Source organism: Chlorocebus sabaeus, chromosome 22 (genome assembly GCF_047675955.1).
Source record: "Chlorocebus sabaeus isolate Y175 chromosome 22, mChlSab1.0.hap1, whole genome shotgun sequence".
Classification (NCBI taxonomy): domain Eukaryota; kingdom Metazoa; phylum Chordata; class Mammalia; order Primates; family Cercopithecidae; genus Chlorocebus; species Chlorocebus sabaeus.
Genome location: NC_132925.1, coordinates 81137834 through 81152119, shown reverse-complemented (window position 1 = coordinate 81152119; position 14286 = coordinate 81137834). Strand labels below are relative to the sequence as shown.

The following is a 14286-nucleotide window of genomic DNA, read 5'->3' as shown; positions in this document are numbered from 1 at the left end:
GGGTTTCTGCCTGCAAGAAAGCTGGCTTTTGATTTGGCCCCTCCTGCCCCACCTCCAAACCCTTTCAAGATAGAAATTAAATTCTCCTGAACTTTAGGCCCCTCTTCAGTGCTACTCCCAGGGGAGTGGAGCCACTACCTACTATTAACTCTATCTTGCACAAGGTGAAGATTTATTCTGGCTTGAGATGAACAGCTTCAATCCTGACGCTTGAAAAACAAGTCGATGAGAACGTGGGCTGTGGAGCCAAAAGTATCCAAGTTCAAGTCCCAGCTCTGGCACTTGTTGGCTCTGTGATCTTGAGACGTGAACTCAACCTCTTTGAGTCAGGTGTCTGCTTTGGTGAAACGGGGACCTCGATACCTTTGTGGCTGGGCTTGTGGTGAGGATTCCATCGTGGTTCAATTATTAGAAGGCATTCTTATTTCTTATTTATCTTCAGGAAGTGCCATTTTGCAGATGAGAAGGACTGAGTGAGGCTCAAGGGTGTAGGCCCAGGTTGGCTGTGTTGTGCAAGGTTTCTTCAAGGCCTTGGCTTTTGGTGCATGTGGGGAAATCTGAACACCAGCCTGCTTTTGCACAGTGTAACCTTATCTGAGCCCTTTGTGACTGTGAAATGGGGAAAACTACCCTTGCCAGGCTGCTCAGAGAAGCTGGTGATGCTGCTCACATGAGGCCCTCGCTCTGTACCTGGGGTAGAATTGGCCTTGCTGCCCTCTCTTCTTCTCCCCTGCCTCACTTTACCCCTAAACCGGTGGGTAGCACAGCTACCTTCTCTGCTTTGACATGGAGCCCAGAGTGGGAGCCCAGAGACGGAGGCCATCTTGCCCAGGGCCCCTCATTCAGGGCCTCTGAAGCAAATATTTTATTTCTTATTTGTAAATGAGGAAGATTGGATTAGGAGGAGGTGGACTAAGATAAAAGTGGATTTAAAAAGAATTAAAATAATTTCCTTCTCTCTACTGTCTTGGAAATGATATTTGGCCCCAAGGCCCGAGGATGGGGGGAAGGCGGCCATCTTGGCCCCCTGTGACCTCTTCCTCTCTTCAGGTCTTAGAACATCTGGGAGTGAAGAAGGGCCCCGGTGGGCACCTGGAGGGTCGTGTTGGGGCAGGGGGCGAAGTCAGGGGGGCAAGTTTGGGGTTTCTTCAATTCTGTTTCTGGGGGACTTTCTCTTTGTGATTTACCTCTTGTGTCTTTGTCTCTGTGTCTCTCTTTCTTTCTCTCTGAGCTCTATTTTGAATAATAAGCAAAAGAAAGAAGACAGAAAAAAAAATGCTCTCCTTGATCGAAGAGTGTGAGGCAGAAACATAGTTGTGATTTTTTTTTTTTTCCTTTGAGACAAGATCTTATTCTGTCACCCAGGATGGAGTGCAGTGGTGCTATCATGACTCACTGCAGCCTCGACCTCCTGGACTCAAGCAATCCTCCTGCTTCAGCTTCCTGAGTAGCTGGGACTACAGGTGAACCACCACACCCAACTAATTAGTTTTTCTTTTTTTGTAGAGATGGGTCTCACTATGTTGCCCAGGCTGGTCTTGAATTTCTGGGCTCAAGTGATCCTCCCACCTTGGCCTCCCAAATTGTTGGGATTACAGGCATGAGCCACTGTACCCGGACTTTACATAGTTGTTTTTGAGAGGAGAGGATGGCATGGCAGGGTAAGTGCAAGGTAGTTGGGATAAGTTAAAGTGCCACCGAACCAGACCTGTGGCAATCCCTAACCCCAGAACCTGGAATTTGGGGGTCCCTGGGAGGCTTCTGAAGAGGAGCTGGAAAAGCAAGTTCTTTCAGTTCCTGGGACATGCCACGGCCTCTCATACCTCCAGGACTTGGCAGATGCTATTCCCTGCTGGAAACCTCTCCCTGCCTCCTGACCTGATTAACCCTTCTTCATCCTTCACCTCTCGGCCTCGTGGATCCCCCTTCAGTGCCCCAGGTCCTACCTGCTTCCCTCATCATAGCACCCAGCACTTGCTCTGTCACTGGGGGTGGCTTATTTCTCTCCCATGGGGCTGTGCACCCCAAGGGTGAGCCTAAGTCCCATTCACTCATCTATCTCCAGTGCCTGGGTCCCTGGAACCCAGTAGGTGCCCAGTCAACATTTGTTGAATAAATGATGAACAAGCCATGAGGGATTTTGCATTTGGCCAGGAAGTTGTGCAGGTGGAAAGTGTGTGTAAATGTGTGTATGTGTGTGTGGTGGGGAGGTGGAGGCAGAGTGAGGAATGTGGGAATTTGGATCAGAGCCTTAGAGCCATTGGAGGGGAAGGAGGGACATGTGGGGGAAACTGAGGGACCCAGTCCATGTCCCTCCCCCCCGCCTGAGGTTCTGCATGGATCCTTCCGTGAGATTGGCCTTCAACCCAAGGAGGCTGAGTTACTTCTGGGAAGTCAGCGTCCCTCTCTCCTGCCCTCCCTACCTTAATTAATTTATGGAGCACCTTCTGTGTCACAGTGGTAAGCCCAAAATCAAACGGCCTCCCTTCCCTCATGGATAAGTCACAGAACTAAACATGAAATCACAGAGTGGTCAGCGTGGAGGAGAGACTAGAGAGCTCTGTGAGTGTGATGGGGTTTGCCTAGTCCGGGGAAGTGGGGAGAGTGATGGTGTCACGGGGTCCCTGAGGAACTTGACCCCCTTCTAATCTCTCTGGCCTTCCCAGCCACTCCCGATAATCCTACAGGCTTAGCAAAACCTGTAGTCCTGGTTATGCACATGCGGTTCTGAGACAAGCTTGCCCCGCTCTGGCACACTTACCTAAGCCCCTCACCCTGTATAGATATTTGAGATCCACTCAGGGAAAGCTTCCTGGAAAAGTCTCAGCTGAGCTGACATGTTTTTTCCTTTCTTTCTCTTTTGATTCTTCCTCCCTCCCAAGCTGGGCTTCCAGCCATAAGACTGGATGGGGAAGGCTTTAGTCTCGAAAGAGGCGGTTACAGGGCTGTGAGGGATGACGCTGTGGAATGACGAAGCAGCATACTCCTCCTGGGCAGACACAGCCAGCACCTGGGCACATGGCTCCACTGGCAGAGGGTGGGCTGGACGTCCCACTAACCCGTTCTCTGGTTTGGTTGTCTTTGTGCAGTGCCCAACCTGTACACCTGTTTGAAGCAGCCCTGGGCATTTGAACCTCGAACCCAGTTTGGGGAAGACCAAGGACAGAAGGAAATAAAAGCCCCATTGGGAGGTCTTGGGGAGCAGGAAAACCACCCTTTCCTGCCTCCAAAGGTCGCCTTGCCTGTCTTCAGATGCCCCTTTTGACTGCAGCCAGTCCAGTCCCCACTCCTCCTCTATACCCACCTTCTGCCCCTGGGCTTCCCCAGGGGAGAAATGTCAACTCTAACTTTTTCAGGAGTTTCAGCCCAGGCCATTCTGAAGGTGGGAGTGAAGGAGGTGACGGCATGGTTCCCAGGGAAGGGGAGGACAGTATATTTACCAGTTTGCTCAGGCTGGGGAGGAAATCATTCAGAGACTTTCAAATCTAGTGGGTAAATAGATGGAGTAAAAGGGGAGCCTGAAACTAAATGACAAAGTTCAGCGCTTGGGAAACCATGCTTACAACCCCAGCACACGTGCTTGCGCCTGACCCTCAGGAATGTGGCCTTCCATGCACAGACGTCCCCTTGGCTGGCACTAAGGACTAGGGCCAGCTTTCTGGGGGTGCGACCTGTGCAGCTGCACAGGGCTCTGAGCTCAGAAGGGCCCTGTGCTTGGTTTAATGCTCTGTTATTTTTGTCTTGAGATTCTTAATGATTTTTGAGCAAGGGATCCCACATTTTCATTTTGCACTGAGACTTCCTATGGACAAAGTGACAAGCTCATTTTTACCATGGTTGGGGAGGGCACTGGGAATAATTTAATGCAAACATCTCCATTCCCAGATGGGGACACTGAGACCCAAGGGCAAGAATGCATCCAGGCACTTCGAGAACTTTCTCATTTAGTTCTCACACTAATAATACTAAAGTGGGTACTATTTTAATCCCCATTTTACAGATGAGGAAAAGCAAAGCTAAAACATCACCCAGAGAGTGAGTGCCAGAGGCTTCACTTGACCCCAGACCTCTTCTCCCTGAGTCTGCATGCTTTCCAAACATCTGCATAACGGAGGTTGCAGAGTGGTGGGGAGAATTTGAGCTCAGGATGTAATGTGCCTGGCCTGCCCAGGAGAGTGCTGCCTGGCTAGGCACAGCTCAGTGCAACACTAGCCCTGCCACTTCTTACTGGTGACCTCTGAGCCTCAGTGTCTTAACCTGCGAAATGGGCGTGAGAATGTTAGCCCTTTCCTGGGGCATTTGTGAGGATTAAATGCCTAGCTCAGTGTCAGGTGGGGCAGAGCTCTTGGGAATTGCACTGAGGCCCAGGCAAGTAATGACTGGAATTGCATGAAGGGCAGAGCAGCTTTGAGTGGTGCCCATTCATGAAGTGGGTACAGCAGCCTCTACTTTGCTGGGCTGTGGACGTGTTGGCCGGACAGCATGAAAAAGCATTTAGGCCTGGGCTCACGCCTGTAATCCCAGCACTTTGGGAGGCCAAGGTGGGTGGATCACTTGAGGTCAGGAGTTCGAGACCAGCCTGGCCAACATGATAAAACCCCATCTCTCCTAAAAATACAAAAAATTAGCTGGGCGTGGTGATGCACACCTGTAATCTCAGTTACTCAGGAGACTGAGGCAGGAGAATCGCTTGAATCCGGGAGGTGGAGGTTGTAGTGAGCTGAGATTGTGCCACTGCACTCCAATCTGGGTGACAGGGTGAGACTCTGTACCCCCCCATTACCCCCCCAAAAAAGCATTTAGCATAGTGGTTGCTGGTGGGGTTGGAGCTTGACAATTGACATTCCTCTTCTTCTTTTCTGTCATCTTCCCTGACACCTTGGGATAGAATATCTGTCAGTGCGATTGGAATTCAATTCACATGCCATCAGAGACTTAGAAGAGCAGGTGGGGCAAGCCCTGGGGCTGGAATGCACAGAAGTGTTGGCTGTAGATAGAAATCAGGAGGGAGTTCCAGGCAGGTAAATGGAATGAGCAAAGGTGGAGAGGCTGGAATGATCCCGGACACCAGGGCCCAGTGGGGAGGCTGCTGGGCAGCACGAGGGCTCTGCCTTTGCTGGGGGGGGGGGTACTTTTTCCTCACCCCCATGAGCTCCTGACACATTTCTTCTCTTGTCCTCGAGCCTCCCACTGTGGGCCCAGAAGTCCTATGGGAACCCAGCTGTAGAGTTCCCATAGCACCCAGGAGTGAGGTGCGAGGCCCCATTCCCCTCAGAGAAGCTGTCTGAGGCAGTGGGCAGAGTCGGGGTGATAGGATGGCATGGGCTGTGAGGGCCTCCTGATGAGGTCCTCACGCGTCACTGAGCTGGGCGCAACGAGCTGGAATCCTCTGCTGGGCTGGGCAGCCCTGAGCACCAGGCAGGCCCATCCATCATCGGTGGGGAAAATTGTTCAGGGAGCCAGCAGGGCCCAGCCAGATGTATGCCGTCTGGGCTCCGTGAGAATGAACACGCCCTTTCAGGCCATTCATCAAATTTAGCCATAGTGCTTCTATTTTTTTCCCCTTTTGTTTCAGTCAAGGCAACTTTCTCGTAATGAAGACGAATGCAAAGCAATGAGTGGCTTGGGAAAAACAGGGTCAGAGGATAGGACTCTTTCAGGGCCACAAAAAACCTGGGTGGTGTTGGGTTTGGAGAAATGTTTTAGAGAATGTAAGCCAAATGTACGAACCTCCAGGGGCCTCTGCTGCTGCCTCCCGCCCTGCGGAAGCTCCACCTGCCACCTCTAGAGCAGCAGCAACAGGACCATGTACCATTCCCTGAGCACCCACTGAGTGCCGGGCACCTCGCCCAAGCCTACTGTGGAAGGTAAATCATCATGCTGCTTGACAGCTGAGGAAACTGAGGCTCAGACGGGTTAAATGAGATACCCCGAGAGGGGCTCCGGGTGGGACGTGAGCACTGTTGTGTTTCTACCTTCAGAAGCGCTGGCAGTGGGGTTTGCTGTTTGAGAGGCCAGGCTCTTAGGGCGGCCTGGGTCAAATGTTAACTCCACCCTTACTAGCTGGGTGACCCTGAGCCTCTTGCTTAACCTCTCCATGTCTATGGATTTCTGGGGGATAAAACTCTCCACGTCCAAGAATTGTTTGAAGATTGAATGAGCTAATTGGTGCAGAAGTGGCAGTGCATGGGAGCTGTGCTCAGGAACATTTTCCTTTTAGTAGCCCCTTTAAGGGTGGCATTACGGTCGCAGCCTGGGGCACTGGACTTGTGCAGGGGCAGCCTCTGGAAGCTTGCGGTTGTGTCCTCTATCCTGGGCGAGGGCACTGGCCGCTGCTGATTGGGGTGCAGGATGGCTTGCCCACATTCTGTTGGTGTCTGTGAACTGGCTGGTGTCTGAGGCCCATGGAGGGTGCTTTTTTTGAACCCATTGCTGCCCCAGGACCTGTGGCCTTGCTGTGCAATGCAAGGGCTTAAAATGTGGCTCCCGTCCAGACATCTGGGTTGCACTCACCTCTCTAGTATTAATGCATGCCCAATTGCCCAATGGGTCAAATGTTGAAGTTTCTGGAACGTTCCAAACAGTGTTAGAGGGATTGCTTTTGTGTGTTAAAATACCTTCTTGCAAAAACCCTGATAGAGGACAGGGAACCCACCTTGGTGCCCTTGATAGGGGCAGATTTAAAAAATTGCCAAGTCCAAGGGAAGTTCAGGCCCTGCCTAAGAAGAACAGAAGCAACAATGTCTGTGTTTTGACTCCTGGCCCAGTGGTCTATCTGTCACACCCTCGACCCTTTCAGCATTCTTCCGCTCTCTCTGCCCACCCCACAGCTGGAGAGAACACTGTCTCTCCTCCTGGGAGTCCATTACAATGAAATGTCCAGCACCCACCCTCCCTTCCATTGAGTAGCAGTCATGCCATTGGGAGACAGATCTCCGACTCCAAGGGTGGGCTCTGGTTGGCCTTAACCAACCACGTGATCTCTTCCATCCCCTGCCAGTGTGGGTTTAGGATTCTAGGCAAAGCCTATGCCCCTGACATTCCCCAAGGGACAAAGGTGACTTCACCTAAAAGTGAAGTCCAGACCTTGCCTAGGAGGAATAGAAGCAACGACGTTGTGTTTTGACTCCTGGCCCAGGGGTCATGTACCCAGTCACCTCTGCTTCAACTGTCACACACAGTCCCAACTATTTTTTACCTGCCTATCAGTCTCCACAACTGAAAGGGATGGCCTCAAGGGCAGGGGCTGTGTCTCCTCACCCTTGGCTCCAGCACACAGGCCCTGGCACAGGGCAGCAGTTGCCTGACCAACAGCCTTCTGTGGGAGGTTGGGGTGGGGCTGAGGAAGATGCCGTGGACAGAGCTATGGACCAGGAAGGGTGGGACGGGCTGGGTTGTTTGGAGTCAAGCAGAATGGGGTCAAAATCCTACCCAATAAAAATAAGAAATAAAAATAAAACTTTAAACACCTCCCTACCCGGCAAGTGACTGAACGGACCCCCTCTTGGCCAAGGAGACCCCAGAGAAATCTTGAAAACCGAGTTTCTGTCCACGACGGGATGGGAGATTGCACGCGCCCCGTAGTGCCCCATCCCTTGATAACCTCCGTTAGACTTTCTTCCTTAAGAGCTAAACAGAAACCGGCCTTTTCAAAAGACTCCATACTGATTTCAATCAGCTGTGCCTCCCTTTTGTGGTTTTCACACAAAAATCAACCAGCGTTTTTTCTTGATAAGAGACCACTGATCATGGAGCGGTTCTAACCAGTCTGCAGAGGATGCACAGTGAGGGTTTTTGTGCCCCCTGCTTCACCTTTGACATCAGAGGGCTGAAAACTCCACCCTCTGATCACACTAAGGCCAACAGTTTTTTGTATCTGGGGCCCGTAAGAGGCATGAAGCTCAACTGTGCATGCAGATGTTTCTCCTTTCATAAATATGCATGACTCCTCCCACAGCTTATTGAATATGTATATTTGGCCATGCTGCTCAGCATAAATTTCTATTCCCTTTGCCTCTTCCTCAAAGTGTCAGTTTCTGGATTCTGGCCAGAGGCCATGCTTCTCAGCCTGTCAGAATGGCCACCCTGCAGGCTGCAACTCTTTATGAGAAATAAAGCTCCTCTTTCCAAATTAACAACAGCAACAACAACAGCACCCTGCTCTTTCCCCCACTAGCTGCATGACCGTGGCTAAGAAATTACTTCTTTGAGTTTCTCAACCTTGATGGAACAGGTCATCACTGGTTGTCGGAGGATCAGAGTCCCCTGTTTTTGGGGAGCCTCTGGGCGTAGGGTAGCGCACAAAGCACTTCAAAGGCATCATCTTGTTGAACCTCCCACGAAGCAGGTACCAGCCCCCTTTTATAAACAAGAAGCTGAGGTCCAGAGGGGGTCAGGTCATCGCCACAGTAGGTGGGTGGTGGAGCTGGGACCTGGCAGCCTGGCTATGCCACTGGGATAGCAGTGCTGGGTCGCTGTGGGCGGAGAGCAGTGAGCATGTAGGATGATCCGAGAGCTGGTGAGTAAGTGCAGGCCCCTCCCGTCTTTGCCCCTAAGAGGCTGATCCAGGAGGTCTGACCGGCCCTGAGAAAGTGACTGTTTCACAAGCTCCCTCCTACTCCCCACACCACAACGCTGATGCAGGGGTCCACAGAGCACATTTCCAGAAACACCGCTCAGGCAGTACTGTCTACAAACCTCTAGCTGAGAGCTCCGGCTTAGGAGGCGAGGGATAATAACATGAACAGAATTCTAATAATAACGAGCAAAGCCTCTACACAGTGCCAGGCAGTGTTCTAAACACTTTCACTCACTTAATTTTCACAGTGATTTTCCAAGGTAGTGATTATTAGTGGCCCTATTTTACAGGTGAGGAAATAAGGTACAGAAAGCTTAAATAACTTGCCCATTGCCCTACAACTGGTAATAGCTGGTTAGTCAACTTTATAATAATAATAATAATAATAATAATAATAATAACAATTTTAAGATCTTTCCCCTGTATCCACCTGTGTCAGACAGTCTCCTGAGGTATGGGGAAGGGGTACCCAGGGAGTTTGTACTCAGGGAAGTAGAGATGTGTGTGGTTAAGACCAGGGAGCCAGAGAGATTTGGCTGTCCCCAAGTCTGTCCTAGAGATGGAGAGGTAGGGCACTGGTTTTTCCCTGAGCCCCAGCCTGCTTTCTAGATGCAAGTTTTGGCTGTGAGTTCCAGGAGGAGGGCTGGTGGGCAGTGCCAAGTGAAACTTCAGGGTAGGTGGGTTGGGGCTCCCACTTGCTAGGTCTAGTCTCCCTTCCCATGTCCAGGGCCCCAACAGGACACTTGGGGGTTCCTACCTTCTTCCCCTGGGCTGCTCCCATGGCACGAAGTGGGCACCAGGCCTGGGTGGGCTGCAGGGGCCAGGCTGGGGTCTTCCCTGATGGCGTTGATCTCAGGAGCCAGGACCCAAGGGGCTCCCGGGGCCAGGGCCCCCTGTCCTCTTGCGGCTCATTCTCCCAGGCACAAAGGCGGCTTTCACAGCTGCTCCTAAGCCTGGAGCGCCTCAGACAGGCTTAGGGCGATTGATCCTGACAGAGGGGCCAGTGTCCCCGGGCGGCTTCCATGCCCTTCGTGGGTCCCTGCAGCTCCTCACCTCCCAGAACCCTGCCTTTCTCAGGAAGGGAAACTGAGGCAGCTGGGAGCCGAGGGAAGACGCGGGGCAGTCCTCTCACCACACACCGGTAGCTCAGGCGTGGCGGGTGACCTCTGGCTGGCCCAGCGGGCAGGACTTGGCCTTCTCGTCTTGCTGGGCACCGCTCAGCAGACAGGGCCAGGCAGTGGAGGCCATGGGCTGGCTGAGGTGCAGAGCTCTGGGAGGGCTGCGTGGGGATGTCAGCTTCAGCTGGACGGCCCCATTAATAATAGACCTTTGAAGACGTTTGGGGTCCGGGGCTCTCCCACGGCAGAAACTCTGAGAGCAGACGCCTTCATTCAACTGGGCAGCAGGCTGCCTGGGAGGGCTGGAGGGCGGCTGGTCTGGGCTCAGGCCAAGAAAATATCTGGAGGCCGGATTTCAGGCCTGGGGCCAAGTTCTCAAAGTGCCCCCGGCAGTCACCCTCCTCCTCATTTGCCAGCCTCTTCCTTCTCCGTGATACCAGCTTGTGGCCGAGGTTAAGGCTGAAGAAACCTTGGGCTTGAACTGGAGCTCTGTCCCCGAGAGTTGTGTGGCCTTGGAGACACAATGTCGTGCGTGTGTGTGTGTGTGTGTGTGTGTGTGTGAAGCACTCACACTGCACAGAGCTATATGGGGTAAGGTGTGTGTGTGTACAGCTCAAGCCATCATTTTGTGAAAGCATAAATCAGAGCGTGTCACTCCGTCTTATCTGTCACTTCACCAAAGGTGGGAATAACAGTTGCCCCCACTGCATGGGGCTGTGGGGATGCACAGAGCATCTGGCAAACAACAGTTCCTCAGAGAAGTTAGGCACTGCTGCTATCACGCTGCTAAGAACACAAATGATAAGTCCACTGCCCACTGGAAAGTCCCGAATAACCAGTTCACTAAGCACAACACCCTTTCCCAAGAGGCGGGTGGGTTGGGGAGAACTTGCCACCCTTTCCTTTCCTCTAGCACGATGCCTGGCACACAGTAGGTGCCTGCAGCACATACACAGATGACTCACAGAATGGCAGCTGGTGGAGGGTCAAGAATTAGGCATTCTAGATCCAGCCTTGCCAACAGAACGAAATCCCCCATGGTCCACAGGTTCTGATCAACGGTCTTGCTAGGACCTCGTTTCCCTCTCCTCCCTCTCCCTGGCAGTTTCTGGGTCACAGCACCTCTCCCCCCTTCTCAGGGCCTTTGCACTTGCTATTCTTTCTGCGTGGAATGTTCCCCCCACCACTTTCCCTCCATTCCTCATATGTTGAGCGTTGCATGATTCCATCCTTTTTGTCCTTCAGGCTCCTCAGAGAAGTTTTCTCTGATGCCTTCTGCAAAGCAGGTCCCAGGCTCTCTGTTTATTACTTTGTCGTAGCACTCATCTGCAACTGAAATGATATGACTTCTGTGTTTATTGTCTGTCTCCTCTGCCTGGAATGGCAGTTCCACAAAGGCCAGGGCCTGGTCTGTCCTGCTCCTCAGTTTACCTCGAGTCTAGAGCAATATTAGTAGAAGAATCCATGATGGAGGATTAAATGAAATAGTCTAAGTAGGTCGAGTGCTTAACGCAGTCCTGGCTCATCGAAAGTGCTCACTGCATGGCACTGCTTAATACTGTTGTTGTTATTACTGTATTTCCTCCAATATCCATGACCCCTCCAGCCAAGCAAACATGTGGCTTCTTCCTTCTGCCCGTTCCCTTGGGGTTCAGCCCCTGCCTTCCTCGGCTGCTCCCCACTCCTTTTCTCCCTGTTCCAGTCATGGCCTGATTACAGTTTCGGGTTTCCTGCAGAAAGGAGAGACTCCACAAAATTGTAAAGGGAAATGACTAAATTGGCTGTCAGATGGAGCAGTAAAAATGCTGTAAGTCAGCGTTGAAGATCCAATTCCTCTGGCAGCCATCCCATAATTATCCACCAGTTTGACTCTTGGTGGGGTGGGAGGAGAGAAAATGAATTTTACGCATTTATTAATTTTTTCCATCTGCTTGGAGCCCTTCTGAAATGTGGCTTAGTGCTGCAGTGAAAGCCTGGTTGACGGAGCCTGTGATTGTGCTCTGAAGTCCAGCCCCTGGCAGGATAATGACCCAAAATGCAACATTCAGGCCACATGGCATGGGCAGGAGGAATGGGGGTGGAGGCCCCAGAGCCCAGGCACAGAGGATGTACTTGGAATACGTGAACAGATAATTTATGAAGTGACAGCTGGTGGTGGAGGACCAACGAGCAGGTGTTCTAGATCCGTCTTTGCCCTATCTCAATGCGTGTGCTGGGCACATCCCTTAGACTCTGTTTCTCCGTCTAAAAAACGAGAGTAAACATCTGCTCCTTCTGGACCCACAACCTTATAGAAGGAAGTAAGGCTTACAAAGTGTGAGGGGGGCTTTGGGCTTTAAAAAGAGGAGCTCTAAATCCCTTGAACCCACTTCCTCTCCATCTCTTCCAAAACAGTGAAGGCAGAGGTCGAGAATTCTAACTCTGAGGTTCTGTGCAATCTTCAAAAGTCTTCAGAGGCATTCAGGAGCAGGGGAAGAGGGGGAGGAGAAAAAGGGGAAGGAAGGAAGAGAGGAGGAGAATGAGGATGGGAGAAACACTGTTTACCTGAGAGTAAACAGTATGTTTAGGGCAAACATATCTGTTTCATGTAATGTTGGAGACAGACTGGAATTCCAGCCCTTATTCTGAGACTCCTTATCTACGTGACTTTGGACAAGTCACTTGACCTCTCTGAGCCTCATCTTCCTACTGTGTAAAACAGGATAACAATGGTTCCCACCCCGCGGACGAGGGGACTATGAGGATGAAATGAGGTAATTCATGCAAAGCTCTGAGCAGAACATCTGGAAAACTCAATTCTCTGCAGAAGTGAGGAGCTGCAGTTGTTACACTATCAGCAAGGCTGAAGATAAGTTCACTGCCCCTTGGGAAGTCCCACATAACGAGTTCATTAGGCACAACAGCCTTTCCCAAGGGTTGGGTGTGTGGGGAGACCTTGCCAACCTTCCCTTTCTAGCTTGTGCTGCCACCTACCGGTGAGGACCAGAATTACAGCTTCTGGAAAGCTCTCCCCATGACCCCACCCCTCACAGCTCCATCCTCACTCCTGGGGTGGGTGGGAGGTACATTGGCAGGGAGTGGGGAGGCAAATCCAAGCCCCCAGTTCTGAGGTCACGATTAGCTTGCAGAGATTCCTTAAGGCTTGCCTACCCCAGTGAGAAAATGTGTCCCAAGTCTCATCCATTTCACTTTCTGATGATCACTGGGACAGGCCCCTGGTCCAGGCCACCACCCTCTCTCCCCGGATGACGCGACATCCTCACTGGCCTCCCTTCCTCCACCCTTCTCACAGCAGCAAGGAATTTTCAAAATATGCAGATCCGTCACCTTGCCCCCAGGTTAAATCTCCTAGTGTGTCCCTGCCCTGGGACAAAGTCCAAGCCCTCTGCCCAGCTCACAAGTCCCCTTGGGCTCTTACCTCCCACTCAGCCCTGTCACCCACCCTCTGCCCCTTCCAGGCCTTGTTTGTGCTGTTCCCTGGCCTGACATGCTCTTCCCTCCCTTCTTTGCCTGGCGAGCTCCTACACACTGCTGAGGGCTCAGCGTGGGTGCTGCTTCCTCCAGGTTGCCTTCCTGGATCCCCCAAGGCTGGGGCAGGGGTCCTGTAGTCTTCCCCCTTACCAAGCCATGTCGTCTCTGGATTTGTATCACTTGCTAGACTGAGCGGGATTTTCTTCACTGACTGCTGGGTTTTCTTCACTGCAGCAGCCCCAAGCCTACTGGACTCTTGATGCATAGCAGGTGAGTCTTAACTGCTTGCTGAGTGATGAAAGTGACTCTGGCAATAAAGATCCAACTCTCTACAGCTCGAGCTGACCTGGGGGTCCCTGTAGTGGCCACAATATCCTGAAAATGATGTTGAGAGTCTGACGGGTGTTTGCCACTTTTGTGACACCCAGCCCAGGGGGGCCTAGTATGACTGGCTCGAGAATGCAGTCTCCTTGGTGGGTTATGGGGGTACAACGATGGCCACTTGGGCTTTTCTTCTGGCTTATTCTGGGCATCTGAGGATGTATCCCCTGATGCCTACATCTTGTCAAGGAGTGGGAGGCTGGAGGAGGGCATAATCCCTAATCTCTGCCTTGTGTTTCCTGGTGTGGAACAGCACATTGCCTCTTCTATGGGCTCCACATGGCAGTGGCAAGTGCAGCTCCCCCACTCTGAGCAATTTCTCCTTGAAAACGGACCCCTTTTATGACAACAATTCCTGCAGACCTGGAGGTCTTATCTCCCAGGCCAGGCTGGGGCTCAGTCCCATCCAGCTGGCCATGCCCACCGCCTCTCTTAGGATGGGTACCCCAGGATCCCACTTGGGATAGGGATCATCATGTAGGTGATTGATTTGTTAAGGACTGGCCCCTGGGGACACTGGTAAGGGAGTGGAGGAGCAGGATGGGAAAGGGGAAGGAGGTAAGCAAAGGGACACTTTCAGGCAAAGTCCCAGTTCCCGCCTGATCCCTCTGGGAATCCTGGAGTGTAAATCGCACCTCGTGGTCGTCATGCCCCAGGATCAGAAGCTGGCCTTTCACATTCCCACACCCGCCAGTCATTAGCTAAGGAGCTTCCTGGTCTGTCTTCTTTGCACTTGTG

At 52.0% G+C, this 14286-nt stretch overlaps 1 protein-coding gene across 1 annotated transcript in view; it reads right to left on the bottom strand.

Moving 5' to 3' along the window:
* The window catches only part of FAM107A (family with sequence similarity 107 member A), a 63997-nt gene extending 54021 nt beyond the window's left edge, over window positions 1–9976 (bottom strand). The window contains exon 1 of the mRNA XM_007984794.3: window positions 9336–9976. Coding sequence (XP_007982985.1) covers window positions 9336–9359 — 24 coding nt within the window. The 5' untranslated portion in view covers window positions 9360–9976. The remainder of the gene's footprint in view (window positions 1–9335) is intronic.
* Window positions 9977–14286: the final 4310 nt, after the last annotated feature.